Source organism: Sus scrofa, chromosome 14 (assembly GCF_054392235.1).
Source record: "Sus scrofa isolate SSC_HxYL_T2T_F1_AM1 chromosome 14, Sscrofa_HxYL_maternal_Yorkshire_Landrace_v2.0, whole genome shotgun sequence".
Taxonomy (NCBI): domain Eukaryota; kingdom Metazoa; phylum Chordata; class Mammalia; order Artiodactyla; family Suidae; genus Sus; species Sus scrofa.
The window spans coordinates 163,194,220-163,219,972 of record NC_139396.1 but is presented as its reverse complement, the minus strand read 5'-3'; the positions used below and the strand labels follow the sequence as shown (position 1 = coordinate 163,219,972).

The window sequence follows — 25,753 nt, the reverse complement described above, 5'->3', positions numbered from 1 at the left end:
TGGAGCGTGGGCCTCGACTCTCCAGCCCTGCCACCCACAGCGCCACCTGGAGCCACCACTGGCTCAGTGCCAGTGAAACCCTGGGGCCCAGGATGCAGTCAGGGCACCCACCCCGTGCGGGCTGTGGCTCCCACGCTGGGATGGGATGGGGCCCGGGGCTTCACCCGCCGTGGACGCGGCACTTGCCGTCTGTCCAGCCGAGGGGAGGTCTCTGTGCCCGTTCGGACCAGTTCCTGTATCTCCCACCTGAGTCTCTGTCAGCACCGCTCTCCCCCGCCAGGTCTGGCCCTCTGTCCCCGCCCTGGGACGGGCTCTCCGTCACGGCTCAGGCTCCCCCGGCGCCCCCTCCCCCGTTTGGGGGCTCTTCCACCCTCAGGGACACAGTGGCCAGTCCTCCTGGGCTCCTGGCCACCTCCCTGCCCACGGCCTCTGTCCTGGGCTCGGGTTGAGGCAGGGTTTCGGTGACTCGTCCTCCTGGGCTTGGCCCAAGTGAGGCAGGGGTTTTGGCGTTTCTGGAATAGCCCTCTGCTCTTTCAGAGCCGGGGGGGGGGTGCAGGCACCCCCTCCCCACCTCCACAGAGGCTGTTTCCCGAGCCCCCAGCCCCTGGCCAGTGCCCCGCATGGAGCTGTGTGACCTGGGACCTCAGGGCCCTGCCGGCCGTGGGGGACCTATCTTCTCGCTGCCCCCTCATGCGCCAGCTGGAAAGGACCCTTGCCTGAAGGGGCACAGGGTGGCTTCTTCGGAGCTGCAGGAGGCAGCGGAACAGTCCCCAGGGCTGTGCGGGGTCTGGGCCGCAGGACAGGGGCCCCCATGCCGTGGCCAAGGAGGCCACAAACGTGGTCCCAGGACCACGTGGAGCAACTAGGAAGGGAGCCCAAGCTCCCCTTTGATCCGAGAGCTGCCCCCAGCGGAGGTGGGAAGAGCCTGGCCCCGGAGGGCAGCCCTTCCCACCAGCCCAGCCCGTGGCCCCTCGGTGCTCCCCGCCATCTGGGAAGGTGGCTGTGGGGCTCGGGGCGCGTGCTGAGCAACAGGGGCAGAGGCGCGGATGAAGGGGTGGAGGGCTTCAGAAAAGGGCCCCCGCAGACAGATGCCAGGTGGGAGTGGGACCCACAGGACGCGGGGGACAGGGGAGAGCAGCGCAAGCTCCTTGGCTGCGCCCGCACGCCACCCCACCCTGCGGCCCGGACTCCACTGAGGGACACTCTAGGGACATGGCGGGGGAGGCCTGTGGCCAGTGACTGCGTGACCAGGAGCAGCCCTCCCTGTGGTCAGGACACCGGCCCCACAGCAGGGACTTGAGAGCTGCCGCCGGGTCTGCCGTCGGGGACCACCATGCTGCACCCCGGAGTGCAGGCCGTCCTCGGGCCCGAGCGAGAACACTTGTGTGGGACGACTTTGGAGGGTGTATTCCTGAAGGGACTCTTCACAAGGGGGAGGACCCCAGGGGCGGAGCCGAGCCCTAGGAGGAGGGGGCCGCGGCCACCCCAGGCCCCTGGGGCGAGCAGAAGGCGACTGCCGGCTCTCAGGAGGGGGAGGGGAGAGCCTGTCGCCACCAGGGCTCTGGGCGGGGGGGGGGGGGGGTGCAGACAGACCTTGCCCGCCCCCTTCTCTCCCACCTCCTGCTGGACGCCCCCGCTGGCCAAACCCCACCAGGAGCTGAGAGGCGCTGGGACGCGGCGGACACTGTCCATGCGGGCAGGCCTCCTGGGCTCAGAGCGTGGCAGAGGCGGGCGGTCAGCGGGGCTGGGGACAGAGGGACAGTGAGGACAGGGCTTGTTATTTCCGGTCCCTTCCCTTAGAAAAGACCTGAGCCGGGGGAGCGACAGGAGGAGGCGGATGGAGGAGGGAGGCGGAGGCCGGCGGAGGGCCCCCAAGGGCAGCGCCATGGCCTCGGCCAGAGCCGGGACCCCAGGACCCCAGGACCCCAGGACCGCGGCCCCACTCACCTCCTGCGCTGCGCCCGCAGGGCCTGCCGGTCCCGCAGCCCCTGCAGGGCCAGGCTGCGGTTCTCCTGCAGCCGGGCGCGGGCCAGGGCCTGGTGCGACGAGGCCAGGTCAGGCAGGACGCCCTTGAAGCGGGGCGTGTTCGTCCTGCGAGGAAACAGGCCCTTCAGCTGAGCATCGAACAGCCCGAGCTGGCCGGCGGCACCCCGCGGACCCCGGGAGCTGCTGGGGAGACCCGCCCGCAGGCCTGCAGGACCCTGGGGCCGGGACACGGGTTTGCTTCGAAATCTTCCAAATCCACAGAACAGGCGACACAACAGCAATACCACCTGAACGCTGCTCACAGATTCCAAGCTCTTCAACCTGCTTTTGGCACCGCGGCTCCTCAGTCGGGCTCCTCACAGCCACGAGGTGTGGCTCCCACGGTCCCCGGGCCTCAGTGACCGCCAAGACCCTGCTGCACCCTGACTCGGCATCACCCCCGGGGGCCGAAAGATGAGCTGCGTCCATCAGCAAGTGTTACTGGGGCACAGGCTCTCTCTGCACACACCACACGGCATGTGCACACATCACACACACACCACAGCAGACAGACACACACACACACACAGACGCGTACCACAGACACACACAGACACGCGCACACACACACAGGACTGGAGCTTCTCTCCTGCAACCCCTCCACTGGGCCTCTCCTGGGCCCCTGTAATCCTGGGCTGGGCGACTCTGGCCCCAAGGCGGGGCTGGCATCTGCCGCAGAACAACAGCGGTGACGTGGCCGCGTCTCCCGACGTCCTGGCAGAGCGTCACGAGATGCCACCTCCCCGAGCGGAGCCCGTACCTGAGGACAGGCCTCCGGGCGGGGGGCTGCTCCTCCCCGGCGCTCAGCGCCGCCTTGAGCTTTGGGGGCAGCTCCGCGGGCAAGAGCTGGTTTTCCAGAACGCCCGCCTGTCCGTCCTCCACGATCTCCTGCCTCAGCTTCCAAAAGCGCTGGATCTCCTCCCGGCTCGGCCAGTCCTCCAGGGGGTCGGGGGCCTTTCCGAGGTCACCCAGGTCCAGCTTCCCAAGAGGCGGGAGAAAGCCCGCCTCTTCTGCTACCGCAGTTCCGCTTGGCTCCTGGGAATTCGGGGCTTCGTTAGACACACAGTCTTCTGGCAAATCCAGCCGGGTTTCAGGCAAATCGCTCACGGTCAACTTCGCAGCTGGGGAAAGGACGGGGAACGCGGCCCTTTCAGTGCCCTGCCCTTCCACGCCCGCGGCGCTCGCAACTGGAGCGCGGCTCCCTACGCAGAGAAGGCCGGGGCTCGGGGGGAGTCCCTGTGCAGAAAAGGCCGGGGGGGGGCCCTGTACAGAGAAGGCCTGAGGGGGGGTCCCTGTGCAGGGAAGTCCTGGGGGGTCCCTGTGCCCCACAAAATCCACAGAAATGAAGATAGTTTTCTGCACCACCTAAACCTTCCAGCATCTGCTTCTAACTGATGCTCAGCCCACACCTGTCGGTTTTGAAGGCAATGCTTTCGGTGACTTTGAAACACTGATCTCTAGGGAAGTTAAGGACAGGAAACCGGGCCCAAAGCCATTCATCCACCTGCTGGGCCAGATCCCTCATCAGGCGTTAGGGCCACCCCCCCCCCCCCCCCCCCGCCGTGTCACCTGGCTTAACAAGCCTTGGTTCTGGGGAGGCAGGCACACAGACGCTACAACAAACAGCGAGGGCTGGATGGGCTGCGGGCTGTGGGGCTCGCCCACCACGCCCGGCCTCAGCTGCGCGCCCGTGCTCTCCAGACACAGTGACCCCTTGGGCCCCGAAACAGGGAACCAGCACGTCCCCTGCAAGGTACGTTCTTGTACAAAGTGAATGCGTTTTCAGCTTTTCAGCCTAATTTACTTAGTTATTTCCGGGGGACACATGCTAAGACACCTTACAACATAATCAGCATTTGACTTTTTTAGGGCCACACCCGCGGCATATGGAAGTTCCCAGGCTAGGAACGGAATCAGAGCTACAGCTGCTGGCCTACACCACAGCAAGGCTGGGTCTGAGCCGCGTCTGTGAGCTATGCCTCAGCCCGCAGCAGCAGGGACCCCCGCACTGAGCAAGGCCTCGCGGATGTCGGTCGGGTTCTCGGCCCCCGAGCCCCAGCGGGAACTCCTCCTAATCAGTGTTTTAAATGAGGCTTCTGGAGCTGTCTGCTTGGGCCTGAGATCGAAAGATGAACGAGGTACGCTGTCAATTCCTGATCACCCTGGTTGTTCCCTACGTCCTGCTGAAACAGACCTAGTTATTTACATTAATCACATGTCTAAGTATCTTGGCTAAGTGTTTCCAGTGTATACATTTTCTTAATTATGGAAGCTAGGTTTTAATTAGTAAACATCCAGATATTCTGACGCTAACACTCAGAACGCTTCCTTCTCTGGCGAGCCATCGACTGTGATTCTCCTTCAGCTCGAGTTTACGTTGCGTGAATATAACCGGACGGCTCAGTCAAGAGCAGACTGTACGGTGAGTGTCGGAGAACGGCTGGCTGGTCAGCGCACTGACGGCCCGGACGTGCGTGGTGAGCCCTCACCACCAAGGTGGCCACACAGAGCACAGTGAAGGGGGGCCTCACCTCCGAGGGACAGGACACCGTGCTGGAGGTCAGAGAGCTGCAAACCGGCCAGGTGGCTCCATGGTGACGGCTATGCCACTGCTTGCCCCCCGGGGACTTTTACCAAAACCCACCCTTGACAGGCTAATGGGCAATGGGGGTGCCAACCACGCACAGGACCAGGAGAAGACGCAGCGCTGCCTGAGTCAGCAGAGCGCCCGGGGCCCTGACGTCAGAAAGCTCTCACTTGGGCTTTGACACTGTTGTCCTACCAACAGTTCCACAGACCTCGAGGGGTAACGTCGCCGGCGGGGGCGTGCCTGGCCGCGCAGACCTGCAGAAAGCTCAGGATGGCCACCAAGCCCTTCTGCACAACCGGCTGCGGGGGGAACTCCAGGGGGCAGCGCCTCAGGTTCAGCGCCTTCAGGGTGGTCACAGTCCCTGCGAGGAGAAGAGACCCATCAGGACCTATGTGCCCCTGTGCAGCCGAGACGCGGGCGAGAGGACAGCAAGTGCCCAGCACTGTGAAAAAATACTGTTCAGAATTTGGGGTAAATTGTCATAACAGATGACTGTGATTTGCTTCAAAAAAAAAAAAAAAGAGTTCCCCTTGTGGCTCAGAAGTAAAGAACCTGACTAGGATGCATGAAGGCACGGGTTCGATCCCTGGCCTCCCGCAGTGGGATGAGGCTCTGGCGTCGCTGTGAGCTGTGCTGCAGGCTGCAGATGCGGCCTAGATCCCGCATTGCTAGGGCTGAGGTGTAGGCTGGCAGCCGAGGCTCTGATTCAACCCCTAGCCTGGGAACCTCCATGTGCCAAGGGTGTAACCCTTAAAAAACCACAAAAACAAAACAGAAGACAGATTCTGTGGACTGAGACCGGGGCAGTTACAAAATTAAACAAACAGAAGCAGCAATAACAGCCCTCAGGTAAAAATCAAAACACAAAGTTGCTAGAACATACTACCCTCAGTTCAACAACAACAAAAACACACCTTGGGCCATCCAAAGAAGGGGAAAATGTGACCTGAACTCAGGAAACAAGCAGTAGGGAGAAGCGGTCTTCAAGTAGGAAAAAACCTTCCAAACAGTCATTTTAAATAGGTTCAAATAAAAGGGAGGAGTTCCCTTCGTGGCACAGTGGTTAACGAATCCGACTGGGAACCATGAGGTTGCGGGTTTGGTCCCTGCCCCAGCTCAGTGGGTTAACGATCCGGCGTTGCCGTGAGCTGTGGTGTAGGTTGCAGATGCGGCTTGGATCCCGCGTTGCTGTGGCTCTGGCGTAGGCCGGTGGCTACAGCTCCGATTCAACCCCTAGCCTGGGAACCTCCATATGCCGCGGGACCGGCCCAAGAAATAGCAACAACAACAACAACAAAAAGACAAAAAAAATAAATAAATAAAATTAAAAAAATAAATGGGAAAAAAACCAACCCATGTTTGAATGATTAAGGGAAAATTCAAGGAAAGTAAAGGAAGATATAAAACCAAGACACAACCAGCACAGAACATCAAAAAAAAAAAGAAACGACACAAAAGTACCAAATACTATCCTGGAGCTGAGGACGACAAGGACTGAGATGAAAAATTCACTAGCGGGACTCGGTAGCAGAGAGGAGATGGCGGAAGAAAACAGCAGACAACAGTGGAGATAAACAAAAGCGTTCAATCTGAAGATCGGAGAGGAAAAGAGACTCGTCCCGAGAGGAAGCTCGGAGCCACGGCAGGTGTGCTGGTGTACACGTGACAAGAGCAGCAACGGAGGGAGGAGACGAGCGGCAAGCACATGAGCGAAGCCAAGGCCCAAGACATCACACGGCTGATGACACGCCTTGATCTATACGAGTAAGAATCTTAGAGGGATTCACACTTAGAAACATCAGAGTGAGGGGAAGAAGGGGGGGGAGGGGAGTTCCCGTTGTGGCTCAGTGGTTAACAAACCCGACTAGCATCCATGAGGACGCAGGTTCAATCCCTGGCCTCGCTCAGCAGGTTAAGGATCTGGTGTTTCTGTGAGCTGTGGTGTAGGTCGCAGATGTGGCTCGGATCCCGTGTTGCCGTGGCTCTGGTGTAGGCTGGTGGCTACAGCTCTGATTGGACCCCTGGCCTGGGAACCTCCATATGCCACAGGTGTGGCCCTAAAGACAAAAAGACAAAAAAAAAAGAAGAAGGAAAAGAAAAAAGAAACATCACAGTGAAATTACTGAAAGACAAAGAAAATAATCTTGAAAACAAGTCACCACGTAAAGGGACCACCAATAAGACTAACATCTGACTTCTTGTCCAAAACAACGGTGGCCAGAAGACAGTGGAAGAATAGCAGCCAAAGTGCGGGGAAACCTGCTCATCAGGCACCAGAATCCAGCAAACCTGTCCCGTAAAAGGAAGAAATTCTCGAGCTGGGTCAGGGAGAAACAGAGAGTGCGAACTGACCCATAACAATATGAGAAATGAATTAGTGGAGTTCCCGTCATGGCTCGGCAGTAATGAAGCTGGCTAGTATCCAGGAGGATGTGCGTTCAACCCCTGGCCTCACTCACTGGGTTAAGGATCCGGCGTTGCTGTGAGCTGCAGTGTAGGTCGCACATGTGGCTCGGACCCCATGTTGCCATGGCTGGGCTGTAGGCCTGCGGCTGCAGCTCCCACTCAACCCCTAGCCTGGGAACCTCCGTGTGCCACAGGTGTGGCCCTAAAAAGTAAAAAAAAAGCATTGCTAATTATCTTCCACTCCTGCCCCTACCCCCACACACTCTCAAGTCCAGGTGAAAACCGATGAATGAAATGGAAAAGCTTAACACTAAACCGGAAACAGCATGAGATGAATCTGCGAGCTCAGAGGCAGGTGGACAGAAAATCACCCCAAGTGGAACAGAGAGGAGAGAGAGTGTGGGCGAAGGCAGCATCCGAGGAGGGAGAAGAAGCAAGGTCTCCGCACACACGGACCTGGAGGCCTAGGGCGCGAGGAGGAGAGAACAGTGGAGACACGACACCCAGAGAAGAGCTGCGTCTCCAGGAACTGCCCCAGTCTGACGAAAGACATTAACTAACAGATTCAAGAAGTTCCGTGAGCCCCAAGCAGAGCGCATTCAAAGAAAACCACACCCAAGCACACGCCACCTACAAACGCTGAAACTTAAAGAGAAAACCTTTAAAGCAGCCAGAGAAAAAAGATGTATTTCTCCGAAGAGAAAGCAGCAAGACTGACGGCTGACCTTTCAGCAGATGACAGACGACAAGAGACGTTTCTAAAGTAGGAACAACCCCCAAAGTCTAGATTCCTCTACTCCGCCAAGGCATTTCTCAAACACGAAGGAAAAATAAAGTTGACCTTTTTAAAACCCTGTAATAATTCATTACCGGAAGACTCAACGTAGCACAAGACACATCTTCAGGCCAACACGGTCTCCCCAGTTGCGAACCTGGAACTGAGAGATGGCGTGAAAAGCACCAGCAGGGAGCATGTGAGGACACGTGCATCCTGACAGCCTGACGGTGTCCAGCTCGTGTAAAAGCGAGATCGTGACAACGGCACAAAGGCAGGGAGCAGGCGGGAGCTCACTGCTGACACGGCGCCCGTCGGGAAGAGGAGGGGCGCTTGCTGCAGGTGGACAGGACTCAGTCAAGGACGCGCAGCTCAGACTCTAGCAAAGCCCTAAGATATTGATGCAAATGGGGCCGGGAGGGGCTCTGCCCCCAGCAGCGCTGCTGCAGCTCCAATCAGATCAACTCTGCAGACAACGAGAAAGGGAACAAAACGCAAACCACCTGCAGGCAGGAGAGCAGCAAAAAGCAGGCAGAGGAGTTCCCCTGTGGTGCAGTGGGTTAAGGATCCAGCATTGTCACTGCTGCGGCTCAGGTCGCTCCTGTGGACCAGGCTTGGTCCCCTAGCCTGGGAACTTCCACATGCTGCAAGTGCAGCCAGAAAGAAAAAAAGGGCAGGTGAACTGGGGGCGGACAACTTCAGGGAGAGATTGACAGCAGGGGAGTGAGCATCCGTGCAGGTTTCCTGCCACGTCAGGCCCCAGAATGAGGCACACACAGGCGGCCACCACGTGGAGAGGAAGCTACAGTCACAATGCCCGCGGCGCTGGAGGACAGCCTCCAGAGCTAACGGCCAAGGGCATGTCCCAGAAGGGAGAGCGCTGCCGAGGGAGCCCTGAACTCTGCAGTCTTGAGCTGACCGCTCAGGGGACAGACGGCCGACGGCACGGCCACGGCTGTGAGAAGTGAGCAGAGATGTCACCCCCTGCTCCCCGCAGGAGGGCAGGGTTTGGAGTCTTAGTCCCGTGAACCAAACTGCTTATTTTTTAAAAATCAGTACTCTAGAGAGGAATGCGATGGACCCATAATCTCTACCCCAACTGTATCCACCACGACGTCCGGGAAAGACCCCAAATTACTGCGCATATGAAGAAACAGGAAAAGGTGACCCATATTTGAGAGAAAGGGCAGACGGTGGAGACCAACCCTGAGCTGAGCCGGGTCAGCAGATGAGACCTTCCCTATTTATGGGCTGAACTGTATCCCCCAAGCTCAGGTCCACGTTCTAACAGCCAGAACCGCCAAAGGTCACCGGGCCTTTGAAGATTAAGGGGTGACCTAACCCAACCTGACTGATGTCCTTTATAAGAGGGAGCCACCGAGGACAGAGAGGACACAGGGAGAAGGGACGCCTACAGCCACGAGGAGACCCCGGAAGGAGCCAGCCCCCGGCACCTCCATGGTGGACGACCAGCCTCTGCGACCGCGGGAAGTCCACTTGTCACCCAAGCCCCGGGGCCGTCCGGGGTCGTCTGTCCGGCAGCCCCGGCAGACCAACGCACACAGCGGTCGTGATGCCAAGGACATAAGGAAAACATCTTTGCGACAAGTGAAAAAATAAGAACTCTCGGCAGAAAAAAAGAATTTTTTAAAACATGAAAATCCCAGGACTGAAAACACAGTATCTGAAAAAAGCCATCTAGATGCCCTTTCCAGCGCCCTGGAGGCGACTGGGGCAAAGGGTCACACTCGGAGGTATGTATCTGTAGCCTCTGAGGAGGAAGAGGGCGGCTGTGCCAACATGCAGAGCCTCCGGGCGCTGGGGGCCTGGCACCAAAGGCCCGCCACGCGGGGTGAGGGCGCCGAGGGGAGGGGTGTCCAAAATACAGCCCGAATCTGGCAAGAGATTTTAAAAGTGAATAAACCCGACAAACCCCGAGCAAGACAAATACAAAGACATGACACACGGGCCAACATGCGGAGACACATCCTGAAGGCACGGCTGGCCCCGGACACTGCGGGCCAAAGTGCGCCGCTCCCGCCTGCCCGCAGGCTCTTTTCAGCGAAGCCGGACCCCACGCAGGGCGGCGGCGACCCTGCGGGCTCCGACGGCAGAGGCCGCGCGCAGAGACGGCACAGCTACGCCCGGTTCCCCACCGCACACGGCGGGGCGCCCAACCCCCGCCTTGTTCCGGGGTCAAGTGCCATCAAAGATGATCAGCAGGAAAAAGGCCACCTGAGAGGATCCCTGGCTAGTGACTGACTGAGAAATCCAAATGGAAGCCCTTCCACTGGAGGAAAACGAGGCCAAAGGGAGAGCCGGGTCTCCGGGAGAGAGTGAGGGCACCAGGGATGCCAGGCAGCGAGTCAGCAGGAAAACGTCTCTCCTCTCTCTCGCTTGTTCTTTGTTTTGTTTTGTTTTGTTTGCTTTTTAGGGCTGCACCTGCAGCATATGGAGGTTCCCAGGCTAGGGGTCAAATCAGAGCTGCAGCCACAGCAACGCCGGATCCTTCACCCACGGAGCAAGGCCAGGGATCGAACCCACAACCTCATGGTTCCCAGTCGGATTTGTTCCCACTGCACCATGACGGGAACGCCTCTCTCGGTTTTTTAGAAAATTCACGTGACTGCTTGAAACCCGAGCTGTAATACTGTACTGTGGGTCTGCAGGCTGACACGACACGCGGGGCTCAGGGCACGGGAGGCAGACTGGACCGAGCAGCTGGGTGTGGAGCCGGGACCACGTTTCTGGGACCCGGAGCAGCACTACCTCAAAGGGGGACACTGCGGTCCCGAGAGTGACTAGTGAAGTATTACAGGAACATAAAGGACGTAGCTAAAAAGTCGGGAAAAAATTACAGCAGAAGTAAAATTACATCCAACCAGCACAAAGGTAACGCGAATGAACGAGAAGCAAACAAGACAAACATCAAATGATGGACCTAAATCCGTGCACGCATGTAACCGCGTTAACACTGAAGGCCGAAACGCTTCCGGTAAAAGGCAGGGACGGTCGGGCAGGAAACGAGCAAGACGCCGCCACGAGCCGGCGGGCTGCAAGCGCCGTTCGGACACGGAGAGGCTGGGAGAGCGAGCATGAAAACACACGCGTGGCGCAGCGAGTGGATCCACTCAGCCCCACCGCAGGGCCAGCCCACGTCACCCGCCATCGGGAACGTGCGCTACGATGCGGTCCCGCCACCCACACACCAGAAGAGCAAAAACGACAAGAAAACAGCAAAATCCTACGTTTGTGTTCCACCAACGACACAGCATCAAAGTACACCACGCAAAGCTGACAGACGAAGAAGGAAAGGCAGACAAACCCACCAGCAGCACGAGGTTCGACACACCTCCCCGGTCCCGACGGGCCGAGGAAGGCTCAGGCACATGCAGGACCCCAGCGCTCAGACGAGCCGAGCTGCCCCACTGAACACACGGACCTCACACCCGACACGCTGAGAACACACGCCCTTCTCAAGGGCAGCTTCCATTTACCAGACGGAGCATATCCTGAGCCAGAAAGCAAGCTTCAGCACGTGGCAGTAGCCAGAATCCCAGGTCCGTGTGGTATGAAGTTAGGACCCAGTGACAGAAGGAGCGTCGCAAATCTCTCCTTGTTAGAAAAGTCAGTGAAACTTACAAGAGTCCAGGGGGCAACGTACATCAGAAGACATCTGAGCTGAATGAAGACACACCAGTCGCCAAAACCTTGGGACAGAGCCTCGGCGGCAATGGAGAGAACCAGAGCTGCAACTGCCCGGGTTAGAAAAGAGAGATGTAGGAGTTCCCACCGCGGCTCAGTGGGTTAAGGACCCAATGCCGTCTCTGTGAGGATGCTGAGCTGGGTCCCTGGCCTCGCCCAGTGGGTTAAGGATCCGGCGTTGCTGCAAAGCTGCGGCACAGATTGCGGATGAAACCTGGATCCAGCGTTACCGTGGCTGTGGCTTCGGCTGGCAGCTGCAGCTCCCACTCGACCCCCAGCCCGGGAGCTTCCGCATGCCACAGGTGCAGCCCTAAAAAGACAACCACAAAAACCCCAATGATCTGAGCGTCCAGCTCACTGGGTCAAAAAAAAAAGGCACAGTGACTCAACCTCAAGAAAACAAAGATAATAACGAGCAAAACTCTAGGACAGACGGACGCAGGACAGAGGAAACCAACCTCCCCGCCCCCCATCAGCACTCACAGCCGGAAAATGAACAGAAACGTGCTCCAGATTTCCAGGCCAGCGTGGGTGAACCTCAAAACACAGTGCTGATCCCCAAACGCCAGAGCACCGAGAATACACGTGGGACGATGCAACTTTGAGCAGGTGCTGCTGAGGGCCAGGAAGCCGCGAGGCTCTCCGGGAACCCTGTGAAGCCTGCGTAGCTCCACGCCGGCCCCTGGGGAGGGAGGCGGGGAAGCACACCGGGGCCCCCAGGTACACTGGCTGCTCACCTTCCCCGGGCGTCATCTGCATTGTCTGTGCCTTGGGCTCACTCGGGGCCACATCGTAACAGGGACAGCTCCTGAGGGCCTGGTACCTCCGGCCTGAGCAGGACGGGGCAGAAGCTGGCCTCCCCTGCCAGGTCCTGCCTGACATCCCACCTCAGGCTCCAGTAACTTCAGAAGCCACATTTAAACCATCTGCAGGTTGTCGTTTTAACACTTACCCAGCTCCACAGGTAACATTTTGATAGGATTTCTTTCTAAGAGCAAAGTTTTCAGATGCCTTTAAAACAAAACCAAAAGTAAGTAATTTAAAAAGCAAACAGTCAAATGACCATCCCGCTGACACACCTCCAGACTCTCCAGCTGCTGTCCCTTTACGGCAGCAGCTTCAATGCAGACGGGCCCACGTTCTGCGCACGCTCTGCCGCCACCGGCCGGGACTCCAGCCTCAGCCCTGGGCCTCAGCGCTGCGGACACCGGGGACCAGCCTGTGCCCGTGGGGAGTCTGGCGGCATCCCAGCCTCACCCCACGCTGCCCTGTGTAACCCCTAGGATGGGCCACCACCCCGAGGCCCACAGTGCAGAGGACACGGCTGCCCACGGCCTTCTCTGCAGCGCTGGCACCCGAGGCTCACGCCCACAGCAGCTCCAGGAAGCCAGCGGGGCACAGAGCAGCCTGGAAGGTCGGCCCACCCTCCCACATCCTCGGCTTCTTCCCCAGTACCGTTGTGCGGGGAACGCCCTCCCAGTGCCCAGGGACCGATGCTTGGGCGGGGGGTGCTGTCACACGCCTCGCTCCGCCTTGGAAGGTGAAGAGGTTCAAATCAACACCCCGCTCCCCAGGGCATCACCCCGAGATGTGAAGGGAGAAAATACAATTTCACAGACACGGGATTGAGAGTTCTAGTAAGTATTCATTTAAACTAACTTTAACGTTTGGACGGGCGGCCCCCAAGGAAAATCGGATTGCCCGAGGGTTGGGCAATTTCCATTCCCTTTAATGTCTCGGCTTTCCTATTATCTGAAGTTCTTAAAAAGTACACCTTGTGAATTAAACTTTCCTTGATAAACACAAAGACAAATTACTGAAACACTGTTACTTCAGCCTAATGTTTCGGGCCCGCTTTTAATTCCGCTGAAGCAGAGCAGCCCGGAGAACAGCGCTGCTTCTCCCGAGACCCACAGGAGCTGCGGCGGCAAAGTGCCTCCGCTCCCCGAGCGCCTCTCTCGGGTCAGAGGCAGGGATGGTCTGGCCCCCGCGTCCGCGCGTCTGTCTGTGGGGCGGGGGCATGTGAGCCGACTGCTAACCTGGACGTGCCCAAGGGATCTTCCCGCCTTGTAAAATGACGCTTGACAGCGGCTTGTGGATACTTGTAAGTGGTGCGTTACCAACACCGGCAGTAAATCACTGATGACGCCCTTTCACTGGCTCTTAGCTGAATGCACGCATTTGCAGGCTGGACTGGAGCTGCTCTGCCCAAAGCAGCACGTCTACCAATGCCCGCTTTTTTGTGTTTTTGTTTGTGTTTTGTCTTCTTCTAGGACCGCACCCACGGCATGTGGAGGTTCCCAGGCCAGGGGTCGGATCGGAGCTGCAGCTGCCGGCCTACCCCACAGCCACAGCCACGCCGGATCCAAGCCTCGTCTTCGACCTACACGGCAGCTCACGGCAACAACAGATCCTTAACCCACTGAGCAAGGCCAGAGATGGAACCCCCAACCTCACGGTTCCTCGTCGGATTCGTTCACCACTGAGCTGCGACAGGAATTCCCGATGCCCGTTGTTTAACGTTCGCTGCCTGCTGCCAGAGCCCACGTGGCCGAGGCCTTGAGAAGGGGTGAATATGAACACTGGCATTGTTTTCATGAGGCTTTCTGGAAAGTTTAAGGCTCTTAATAAGCCCATAATTACTGAAAATTTCTAATGAATATGTTTCAGCTCTTCGGCAAGCTGGTCTAATTTTAATGATATAACAGGTTATAAATCACATGCAAAATTATATCTTAGACAACATTAAGCAGCTGGCTTTGACTGGCAAAATCACAGAATTCCAAAATTTGAGACGTGTGCTTATTTTAGAAGGAAGAAGGGTGCTCAGAAGAACAGCACTAGTTTATTTTTACCCCGAGTGGCAATTACTCTCCAGAGCTGAGCGCCACTGCTGAGACAGTTTATGGACACAAAGCACTAAGCTGCTCCCAACCCAGCAGGTGAGGACCCTGTGACAAGGAGCACCTGGGACCTCACCGCGGCCGCCTGGGTCACATCGGCAGGGACAAGGCCCAGAGAAGGCACAGACCCTTGCCACACCCGTGCGGGCGGACACCTGGCTGGAGCTGAAGACACAGCACCAGGTGACCGGGGATAGGCCCACAGCGGGCAGTCCACCCTGCAGACACCCACCTCCCCAGGAGCTCCAGGCAGACAGGGCCTGGCTCGGTCCCCACCCGCTGGGATCGGCTGCCACCCAGCAGAGCCTGAAAGCGGGTGATCCATGGAGGTTTCCTCTCACTGTTACATGTTACAAAATACTCACTTTTGTTTTTCGTTTTTGGCCTCTCTGAGGCATATGCAGTTCCCCAGCCAGGGATCAGATCAGAGCCGCGTTCGGGACCTAAGCCACAGACGCAGCAACACCAGATCCTTAACCCGTGGTGCCAGGCGAGAGATCCAACCAGCGCCCCAAGACGCCACGGATCCCACTGGGCCACAGTGGGAACTCCAAAACCCTCACTCCTTAAAAAACACTTCTAAAAACAGTGAGCCGTGGTTGAGGAGGAGGGCCTTCTGCACCCTCTGCCCTGCTGCGTGTACATGGTGGGAGGGCACCCCCATCTCTGACCACGCCCTACAGCAGCGGAGCGCCACCAGCTCCCGCGTGGGCAGCCAGGCTCCCTTCTTGGCAGCGTGACACAGAACCAAGTCAAACTCTGCCCCTCCACGCAAACCCTCGGTGCACCCCCGGCTCTTTGACTACAAACCCAAAGGGCATCGACACCTAAAGCTCTGGCCACTGGACCTGCTTCAAACGCGCGTCTCAGGTCTACTCGAGGCCACGCCCTCCACTCGAGGCCACACCCTCCACTCAAGGCCACGCCCACCAGAGGGCCTAGCACCTGCCCTCTCCTCTGCCCTGGATGCATTAACGATAAAGCGGGGTGTGAAATGCATCTCACGTCTTCTAAAGGTCAGGAAGCTGGCAGAGGACAGGGCCCTGAAGGGGAAGGGATGAGGGCTGGCCTCAGCGCGCACGGCTCCCAGGGGGCAGCTACTGGGAGAGGCAGCAGGGGGCGGGGCCGCTCGGCAGAGGGTCTGGAAGCAGGCTTGCGAGGAAAGGCCTGGAATCCGAGGGCGGGCTGGGCAGGACGGCACACAGTGCCTGCTTTGGAGTTTCCAACTTTCCAAAATGGGAAGAACTTCTCTATTTACCAGGAACCAGTACAGAGACACAGGGGCCCTTGGGAGCAAAGCCACAGGTTTTAATTCATTAACAGTATTTCTGACCCTTCAGGCAGCTCCAGGGTCCGGGAGGCAGGGATGGAACCAGCTTGTGGCAAAAGCCGTCTGGACCGTCCTGCAGAGGCACCGGCAGCCGCCGGGATGGGGGACCCTCCCTCACACCCACACGCGTGCATCTGCACCTGCAGCCAGCGCACCTCCCAGCTGGCTTTTAAAACGCCGCTGCGAGCTTCTACCCTAAAGTCAGGATCCCACTGGGGCGGGGACTGAGCAGACAAGGAACAGGTGTCAGAACTTCAGGAAGAGGACGCGTCCCCCACCTGAAAGCAGACGTGCAACTCACTTGTGACAGCCAATCCCGGAAGGAAGCGCTGTGATCCTGTTGTAGCGAAGGTCCAGCCACGTGAGGTTTGGCAATAGTTGAAAGAAGTCTTCAGGAATCGTGCAGAGGGCATTTCGCTGAAGATGCAATTGCTTCCGGGGAGGGGGGGAAGAGAATGTTTTGTCAACCAACTAAATTTTAAAACACGATATACCCTGGAGTTCCCTGGTAGCTCAGCAGGTAAAGGATCTGACATTGTCACTGCGGTGGCTCGGGTCACTGCCATGGTGCGGGTTCGATCCTTGCCCCCAGAACTTCTGCATGCCATGGGCACAGCCAAAAAAAAAGGATACACCTTCAAAGCATTTCCAAGAGAACCACTAATGATTGCAATCCCACAGGTTAAGAAAAAACGTGATGTTTATACTGAGAGTAGAAAGACGAGGCCAGGCCTCACTGCGCAGCCTCTGGAGCCGCTTTCCAACCTGGAGACGCTGCTTCTCTCCCGGCTGGCAGTTAAGATGCCACTCTCAGCGTCCACAGCCCCTCAGCCCAGAGGATGAAGGCGGGAGCCACTTCTGGGCCTCCGCTGTCACCCAAGGAGACAATGAAAAGGAGACAATAGGACCCAGACACAGCTGTTGGCTGTGGTGCCACCTGGGGTAAGAACGGGCCACGCAAACATGGCCAGCAACCATTATGTCAAGAAGGGTGACACGTCCACTCAGCAGACCCTTAGGTCCCTGTCATAAGTAAGGCAGGACAGTGGATGAAATGACCACACACTGACTCTAGCCACCTATGAAAAATATACAGATCTCACAGTCTTGCAAAAATGACCTCCGACGCTGCGGCTCTAGGCTGCGCAGGTTCCTAGCACGCATGTTGCACACTCGCTTACACAGCTCCATTTACCAGCACAGCTGTCAAGGGCCCTGGCCTGGGAGCCAGGCTGCCTGGGTTCAAACTGAAGTTTTGAAAACCATGAGCTGTGTGGCCTTGAGCAAGTTCCTGAACCTCTCTGTGCTCCAGCATCCTTGCCTGTAACATGGGTCACAGGCCCAACAGCCCACAGGGCACCAGGTGAGCAGCAGCCATGGAGACTGTGCTGCTCTATTAGGGCCATGCCTTGCCTATCCCACCCTCTCAGCTCCCAGCTCTGCGGCCAGCACCACCTCCCAAGTCCCTTCGCGTTTCCAGGAGCCACTTGAGAGACACTGGCGTGAAGTCGGACTCCACAAATACCATGAAAACACAATCTTGGGTCAGCAGAGACGGGCACCATCGCTCCCTGCTGGTGGCCAGCGCAGCCCCTGGGAGCAATGTGCCCACGACGGACACAACATGCAGGTACCTTCCCACGAGGTGGCCCTCCGGCCAGCCCCCGAGTCTGCTTTAGGCTGCTCTTCCCCTCAGGGCTCAGCGTGGAGGCCACAGATCCTGCTCAACACCAGAAAGGGGAGCTCGCAGAGACAGGGCAGAGCCGTCTCCACGGAGATGCTGGGAGCTCGCAGCAGCTGAGCCCAGCTTTCCTCCTGGGTTCCATGAGGCTGTGTGAGCATGAGGGCCTGGGGCGTGATTACAAGGGTCTTTGGAGGTGTTGCCGGTGGCCCTGGAGATTGTTGCCATGGCTGCAAAATGAGCCCGTACCCCCAAAAGTCCACGGCCCTGCCCGGTCACCTCCCTCAATGATTCATTGCCACGGTAATATTTACAGTGGTATCTCTGTTTTCTGAGAGGCATAAATAAGTTCCTTCATTAAGCCTGAAGAAGGCTCTGGAATGTCTGCTCTCCTTCATGCCCGGGGGCACCGTGAGCCTCATGACTCCGCCGGTTCCTCGCTCGGAGCTGAGGACGGGTGACCTTCAAAGCAGCGCACGCAGGAAGAGCCAGAGAGGTCAGCGCTCAGGAAAGACCCGGCAAGACCCGCGCAGGCGTGGCCGCGAGGCCAGGGAGGGTCACACAACTCCGGGCCCAGCGAATTAAGCTGCCACTGAAGATCTCAGCACACGGCTTCTGAAACAGCCCCCAAGCTGTCCATCAACAGCGTACCGGTGGGTGGCTGAGGTGTGTGCTGTGTTGTGGACACTGTGCTTTACATGTTGCACTTCGTTCTCAGGGGGACCTGCAGGGACCCTCCAGAGGGAGACAAAGGGAGGTCTGAGGAAACCACACGACTCTTGAGCCGCGAGAGCAGAGCTGGGGAGCCCTCTCGACTGGCTTCCGTCAGAGCTGTGCTCTGATGGAAACGTATTCTAGAAACCACGGGAGGAAACAGTGCCCACTGGATGCGAAGCAGACAAAGGCACTGGGCCCGAGGGAGACACAACACCTGGAAAGCCGTGGGGGAGGAACAGTGTCACTGCATTTTTAAGGAGTTTTGTGTTCTGATTAAGAGGCCAAGGCTGAGGAGTTCCCCTCCTTGTGGCGCAGGAGAAGCAAATCCGACTCGGATCCACGGGGATGCAGGTTCGACTCCTGGCCTCGATCAGTGGGTGAAGGATCCGGCGTTGCCATGAGCTGTGGTGTAGGTGGTAGATGTGCCTCAGATCTGGGTTGCTGTGGCTGTGGTGTAGGCCGGCAGCTGCAGCTCTGATTGGACCCTAGCCTGGGAACTTCCACATGCCGTGGGTGAGGCCCTAAAAAGATCAAAAAAAAGACAGCGCGAGAGAGCGCCCAAAGGTGCTTTCGGCATTGGTTTACATCACCGGCTTTGGGTGCTAGGATGGGGAAAAGATGCCAGAGTCTGACTCTGCGTGGTGCTTCCAGCGGCCGGTCCCAGGCATGAAGCTCTCCTTCCCCTGAGAGCAGCACGGGAAACCTCCAGTTAAGGCTCGTGTCATTCTAGACCTTCTCTGAAAAGAAACCTACACGTAAGGAGCCTTCATTCATGCTACGCAGCAGGTGGGCACAGGGCCCAGAAGAACGCCCCACTTACTTTGAGGGTGGGAACTTTGAAGATCTCTCCTAAATGGTGAAGACCACTTTGACTCAAGTCTAAAATCGGTGCGGACGAAAGGACGACCCCCTCGGGCGCGCCTCTGGAGGGGAGTGCGGGCTTGCTCCTAGCCTGACCAGCCCCGCCCCCGGCGTCGGAAGCCCCGCCCCCGGCGTCGGAAGCCCCGCCCCCGGCATCTGCAGCCCAGCCGGGATCCTTGCAGGCGCTGCTTCCCTCCATCCGTCAGCCAGGAGGAGACGATTCTCTGAGGACGCGGCTCATCCTCCTGCGTCTGGAGTCACCTGGAGCCGGGAGGGAGAGAAGCAACAGCTCAGCACACGGGCACATTCACGAGGCCAGACGCCAGCTGCGTGGCAGGTCAGCAGCGATTGCGCTTGCTTACAAAAACCGTGGTTTTTAACAAACGGTATCATAAGTTTGACTTTTCTAACATGAACTGGACTGCCAGAAGGTCCAGATTAAAATGTTCTGCTCCTCCCTTTGCATCATGGAGTCCCAAGATTTTAATTTTTAATTCCTGGAAAATGCAAGATAGACACGGCTATTTTAGAGATGAAAACAGATCAGAACTTTCAGAGTCCACAAGCCAGCAAAACCTCCCATAGATGCAGTGGGGGCTCCGAAGTTCGCACCTTTTAATTTGCGCCTTGGTTCTGTGCTGTTTCCATCCGCCCGGTCCTGACAGTCCAGTTCACCATTTGGCTCAGTGACCAGCACTGGGTCTGGCTAGCACCCAACTCAGGCACTGGGGGAAATGGGTCAATTTGGAACTCTGAATTTTAGTTTTTCAGCAATACTTCTGATCAACACAAAGACCAAGAACGGCAGCCCACCAAAACCTCCTTCGGAGAGACACACTTCCACGTTTAATTCTCAACGTATCCAGCGATGACCATCAACACTGGAACGTTTCAGAGCTTAGAAGCCTTCGCTCACTGCTACAGAACTCTGGACAGTCAACAACTGGCACGTGTGTGTGCACACACCTCCATTTTAGAGATGGGGCATGTGAGGTGAGGGTTCCTTAAGGAACTGCCCAAAGGTCCAGCAATTAACACGTGGGGGCGAGCCCGCGGGTGCCCCCTCAGGCGGCCCGCGCTTCCTGGAGACCTTGTCCCGCCCCGGGTGGGCCCTCTCCTGTGAACCGACGTGGAGGGAGGCTTCAACCTCCTAAGACCTTCTGAGCAGGGAGGTCTCAGAACCAAGAGCCCAACGACCGCACCTAAAGAAGGCGGGGCGGGGTCTGGGGGCTGCTCTGGTCCCCGCCCCTTCCTCGGTTTCCCCACCGCGCAGGGTCAGTCGGGGGGCCTTGCCTGCCCTCCTCAGCCCGCCCCGCCGCCCCGCCGCCCCGCCGCCCCGCCGCCTCACCTGCGGCGCCCGCCCACCACCACGCCTGCACGCCTGGGGCGCGGAAAGCGCCGGCCCAACAATGGAGGCCGCCGGGCCCACGCGGTCGCCATGGAGACGCCGGCCGTACGGGGGCCCGCGGGCGCCAAGCCGCGCGGGGAGTGAGCTGCGCCTGCGCACGCGGTACTTGTCCGGGCTGCGCCGCTCCGCCCCGGGCATCGGCGCCGACCTGCAGCCTGGGACCTCCTTTGCCGGGCATTCGGTGACACACACAGAGACTGGAGCGTCCCGGACAAAGGGCACGTGTGTGCCGAGTCAGGATGCGGGAGGAAGGCGTCGCGGGGTGGCGCGAGCGAGCGTCTCTGCGGGAGGGGCGGCGGGGCACCGGCCGGCGGGCCCTTCGGGTGGAGCGCAGCCTACACCTGAGAACGCTCACATTTCGGGTTAACCGGCCGGCGTCGAGAACTAGAGTCCTTCCCAGTTTCTACCTCCTGTCTGCAGCAGGCAGACCTGCTTCCCTTTGGGGTCACAGGATGGCTGTCCCCGTTGTGGTCGTCACTCGGACACCCATCACCCAGGAGGAGAAGGAAGCATCCTTCTCAGACCCCCGACCCCCCAGTAATTGCCCCTGAGATCTCCCCGGAATCGCTTGGGTCACCCAGACCAATCGCCAGATGGGAAATGAGACCACCGCCCTGGCTCGGACCGACCAGGATTTCTCTCGGGTCTGGGCCCGCTCCTCTAGCCCTCAGGTAGAGGGTCTGCAGAGCCACTAGGGGATGACGTCATTAAGGGATTTGCCCTGCCGTCGCGGGGCTGGTTGACAGTCTCTGAAGGCTGCTGCCCTGCGCCTGCTGCTGCAGCTTGTGGCGTGCAGATCAGGTAGCCAGGAAGGGAAGATAGAGGTGGGGGAGGGGGGGTGAGGACAAATGAACCAGCAGCAAACTGGATGCCAGCGGCCCCAGCTGGAGCCCACCAGGATGGATGGATCAGGAAGATGTCCTGAAGGAGAGGCTGGTGCCGATGGGCAGAGAACTACACACAGGCCTAGCCCAGGAGCTGGAGAAGCTAAGAGACAAAGACCAGAAGGTCAGGTGCAGAGGAGAGGGTGTGTGAGCAGCAGCCACCCCCAGAGGCCCCTGCCCGGACCACCAAGTATGAAAACATTCCAGCTGCTACTTCACTTCTCCCCCCATGGCCCCCAAATCTCAGGAAAAATGCCTCTTGGGGCTGAGTTTGGGAACCTGAGCTCTCTTTCAGCCTAGCCACACTGGTGTCACAAAGCCACCACAATACCTGAAAATAAATGGAGGTGAGGGAAGGGGCGACTGGTCACTGAGCAGGCAACCCCAAGAGTCAGCTGCAGAACCACTGAAGAGTGTCACACAGATTGTAACATAAGGTCCAGCGTGCAAAAGACCACTCTGGGCTTCTGCTGTGTGACGGCGGGCTGGGTTGTTCAGACCAACCCTCCCACGTACAAGGGAGGGATGTTTCCCAGGTGCATGCTGTAGGCCCATACTAGAGTTTATTCTGTACACGTTCTTAGAAAAAAATGTGGGTGAATTTTATTTTGCTCTTAGGCCAAGAAAGAATTTCTTCAACCAGATATAAAAACAGCATAAAAACATTGATAAAGTCACTACATTAAAAGTACCCCTGTTTGCCTAAAACTCACCATGGGAAAATTAAAAGTTGAGCCCCAAATGAGAGAAGATAATAGCAATTCTTCTTCTTCTTCTTTTTTTTTTTTTTTTTTTTTTTTGTCTTTTTGAGGGCCGCACCCACGGCATATGGAAGTTCCCAGGCTAGGGGTCTAATCGTGGCTACAGCTGCTGGCCATCGCCAGATCTGAGCTGTGTCTGCGACCTACACCACAGCTCACAGCAACGCCAGATCCTTAACCCACCGAGCGAGGCCAGGGATCAAACCCACAACCTCATGGTTCCTAGTCGGATTCGTTTCTACTGCACCACGATGGGAACTAACCATTCTTATATCCCATAAAGATTAGTATTCACAGTCTGTAATCCAATAAGGACTAGCATGCAGAATATATAAAGAATGCCTATGAGCCAGGTTTTTTAAGATTAAGATAGTAGTTACATTTAGATTAATAGACAAAAGGTATGAACCAACAGCTCCCGGTAAAGGGGAAAAAATGCCAATGGAGATATAAGAAGACGCTCAGTTTACCAGCTATCAGGGAAAAAGAATTTTTTTTCACAATGAGACACCATTTTACCTTTGCTCAACTGGCCAACAGGAAGAAGGCTGGGCGCGCCTGTGTTCACGCCCGGGGCTTATTCTGCCATCTCGGTGTCCGTCTGACCTTGGGGCATCTGGGAAAGCAGCCTGCTCTCCTGGTCAGGTTGGGCTCTGTGTGCAGTGACCCCAGCATTCCCTCTGCCATCTCTAGACAATCAGAAATGCCTGTGGACTCGTGGGCAGTGACATTCACAGCAGCCTTGAGCACTTTAGCAGAACCTGGAGAGGCCCCCAGAGGCCAAGACAGGACAAAGCAGGATAAGAGGAAGAGCAGCTGCTCCCAACCTCAAGGATGACTCTTAGAGCTTTTCACAGAAAAAAAGCAAATTCCAGTAGACTTCGTGGAGTTCCAAATGTTTTTCACCCACGAAAAACTAAAGTCGTAGCCGTGAATGATAAAATTCTAAGCAGAAAAAAATCCAGAGACAAGTTGCCCATCATCTGAGTCCGGGGAGGCAGGAGAGGGCTGCACCCAGTGGGTGTGGCGGGCTGAGCTGTGCCCCCAGTCCAAGCCCTGAGCCTTGGAATCGGTCTGGAGACAGGGTCCTACGAAGGTGGCTGATGCTCAGTAGTTTCCTCGCGTGGCCCCTACGCAGTGCGACTGGTGTCCTTCTGAGCCACAGACACACAGAGGGACAAGCAGGAGAGGACATGGGAGAAGCCAGTGTCCGCACGCCCAGGAGAGAAGCCCCGGCGAGCCAGGCCTGCCGACTCCTTGACGTCGGGCTTTGGTTACTTAGGCTGCCTTGTCTGCAGGATGTGTCACCGCAGCCCCAGGAGCTGGGTCAGAGGACAGGTGGTCGCTCGGTCCCGGCTGGGGTGTGGGTGGTGGGGTCAGAGCTTGGGTGCTGGCGAGGTGGGTGGCCCCTAAGGGGTATATCACTGTTACCCTTCAGAACACCCGGATGTAGTGGGTGTCACTTTGAATGCAGCCACTTACACAGTGAAAGAAGAGCTGCAGTGGTGGCAGCGGGGCCGGGGGGGGGGGTGTCCTTACCCTCATTCCTGCTCACGCCTGGGCCCGGGGAGGCGTCCTGGAGCTCCAGCCGGGACCTTGGGCAGTTATGACCTCCCAGGCCTCCGGCCACACGTCCGTGATGTGAGACGGTCGCGAGAGGTGTTTTGTCGGGGGGCTGGGAGCTCTGAGTGAGGAGCTCAGCAGGAGGCAGAGCGCAGGGCCCGATGGGCCAAAACGCCCAGAGCTCATCTCGATGCGGAGAGGAGGGGGGCTGTTACCTCGATTCTGCACCAGAGAAATGAGAGCGGGGGGTGACGCGCCCGGGGAGGAACTAGAGTCACACCCGGGTCCGGGCCCCCTGCCTCGGGCCACCTGCTCCTTCCAGACACATCTGAGGGGAGACAAGGAGGTGGGGTCCGACCTCACAACGAGACTCTAGAGTAGAGGTGACCTCTCCCGGGGACCTTTCTGGGGCCGCAGACACAGCAGCCTGACAATCTGATGACAAATCCACCATAACAATGACACTCGCTGGCCCCTGGCCTGGGTCTGACTTCCACGGGGCCCCTCGGCCCGCCGTGCCCGGGCAGAGCAGACCCCACAGCGACACTGAGGATGCGTTCCCTGCCCAGCACGTGCTCTGTCCTGGGGGAATCTGAGCAAGCGCTCCCGCTGACCCGACCTCTCTGCTCCAGGCCCTGGCCCTTCCACCCAAAAGGCTGCCCGGCCGGGTGGGGGCTACGTCCATCTGAAGCACGCAGCAAAAGGCGCCTGCAGAGACGGACGCGCAGCCCTGCCCTTGGAGGGCAGATACCCCAGCTGCCCATGCAGGGCAGCTGGCTTCCCACAAGCAGACAATGTTTGTCCAGGGCCCAGAAGGACGGGCATGGAGCTGCAAGACTGGCCTCAGCAACGGCTCTGGAGGGCTGGGAGATGGAAGCCCACAACCTGGAAACCGAGAAGGCGGCCCTTCCGTCTGAAGCCTCAGGAGAATTTGTATACAGCTGCTTCCGAAGCAATGATTCACCCCACGGGGTCCCCACCCTGCACGGCCAGCTGCAAACATGTGCTGCCCTTCGAGGCAAAAGGAAGTATGACCGAGAGTGAGGCCGGGGCCGGTGTGGCCCAGAGGGTAGCGGATCGGGTCTCAGAAGATTCTTCTCAGGCCTTGAAACTCAATGGGCCCCTCCCTGCAGGATTGTGAACTTGCCGGCAACGGGTGACGCCGCCACTCCCTCGAGTGTGTGCCTTTTGGAGCGGAACCGTCCATCCCACACTTGCCCACCATGGTATTTGGGAAGCAGATAACTTGTTTTCTAGCTTCATGGGTCCACAGATGGAGAGGACTCTTGCTTCAGGATGGGTCATACCCGGAGTGTCACCTGTACCTGATTCGGATGATGGAACTTGGGACTTTTGAGCTGATGATACTTAAATGGGATTTTGGACTGAAAGTCAAAGCTCCAATGGTGAGGCTTTGGGGAGCTGGGCTCCAGTGAACATGTTCTGCACACGAGATGGGCTTGGATTTGAGGGACCAGACGGGTGGACTATGGGTTTAGTGGCGGTCCCTAAAAGATATGTCTACCCAGAGTCTGTGAACGTGACCTCATCTGGAAAGAGGGTCTTTGCAGATGTAGAAAGATCTCAGGATAGTGCCCTCTCGCATTGAGGTGAGTTCTAAGTCCTGCGACACACGTCCTTATAAGGGAAAGAAAGGGGAGCATGTGGACAAAAGGCAACGTGGTAATGGAGGCAGAACTTGGAGCCATGCCAAGGGCTTCCTGAGCCTCCAGAAGCTGGGAGAGGCGTCTCAGGACCTCCAGAAGGAGCCATCCCTGCTGACACCTTGAGTTCAGACTGCTGGGCTCCAGACATGGGGGGAGCCCGTGGGGCTGGTCACAGCAGCCCTGGACACTGACTCGCCTGAGTCTGATCGAGGTAAGCGGTGGGTTCCCGCTTCAGCCCTGCTGCCCTCACAGCAGAGGGCAGGGGTTCCCTCCTCATGGCCGTGAGGCTCCTGTTCTCCTCTGTGCACCTGTCCCCCATTTGTGCTCTCGGGTGTCATCAGAAGCCAGGCAGCCCCAGGACCTCGTGGATCAATCCCATCACCCATCACCCAGCACCCGTGTTTGAGTTCCCACGTTCTTGCCTTCGGCATACACTTTGGCCCATGTCCCCCGAGGGCCGCGTCTGATGGGGCCACA

General features: G+C 57.9%; 2 protein-coding genes across 9 annotated transcripts in view; one reads left to right on the top strand and one right to left on the bottom strand.

Annotated features, from left to right (window-relative positions):
- The window catches only part of LRRC27 (leucine rich repeat containing 27), a 28,503-nt gene extending 8,061 nt beyond the window's left edge, over positions 1 to 20,442 (bottom strand). The window contains exons 1-8 of one of the 8 annotated variants that reach the window (XM_084995412.1): positions 20,342 to 20,442; positions 17,369 to 19,254; positions 16,036 to 16,166; positions 12,454 to 12,512; positions 4,824 to 4,976; positions 2,786 to 3,146; positions 1,948 to 2,091; positions 1,125 to 1,744 (exon numbers count right to left, since the gene is read on the bottom strand). In XM_084995412.1, coding sequence (XP_084851538.1) covers positions 1,270 to 1,744; positions 1,948 to 2,091; positions 2,786 to 3,146; positions 4,824 to 4,976; positions 12,454 to 12,472 — 1,152 coding nt within the window. In that variant the 5' untranslated portion in view covers positions 12,473 to 12,512; positions 16,036 to 16,166; positions 17,369 to 19,254; positions 20,342 to 20,442 and the 3' untranslated portion in view covers positions 1,125 to 1,269. Of the gene's footprint in view, positions 1 to 1,124; positions 1,745 to 1,947; positions 2,092 to 2,785; positions 3,147 to 4,823; positions 4,977 to 12,453; positions 12,513 to 16,035; positions 16,167 to 17,368; positions 19,255 to 19,605 lie in introns of those variants that run through there. The other 7 variants (XM_084995407.1, XM_084995411.1, XM_005654153.4 and 4 more) reach the window with 7 other exon arrangements.
- A 63-nt stretch (positions 20,443 to 20,505) lies between these two features.
- The window catches only part of STK32C (serine/threonine kinase 32C), an 86,675-nt gene continuing 81,427 nt past the window's right edge, over positions 20,506 to 25,753 (top strand). Inside the window, exon 1 of the mRNA XM_021073875.2 lies at positions 20,506 to 25,487. The gene's annotated coding sequence lies outside the window, so the exon portion shown is untranslated. The remainder of the gene's footprint in view (positions 25,488 to 25,753) is intronic.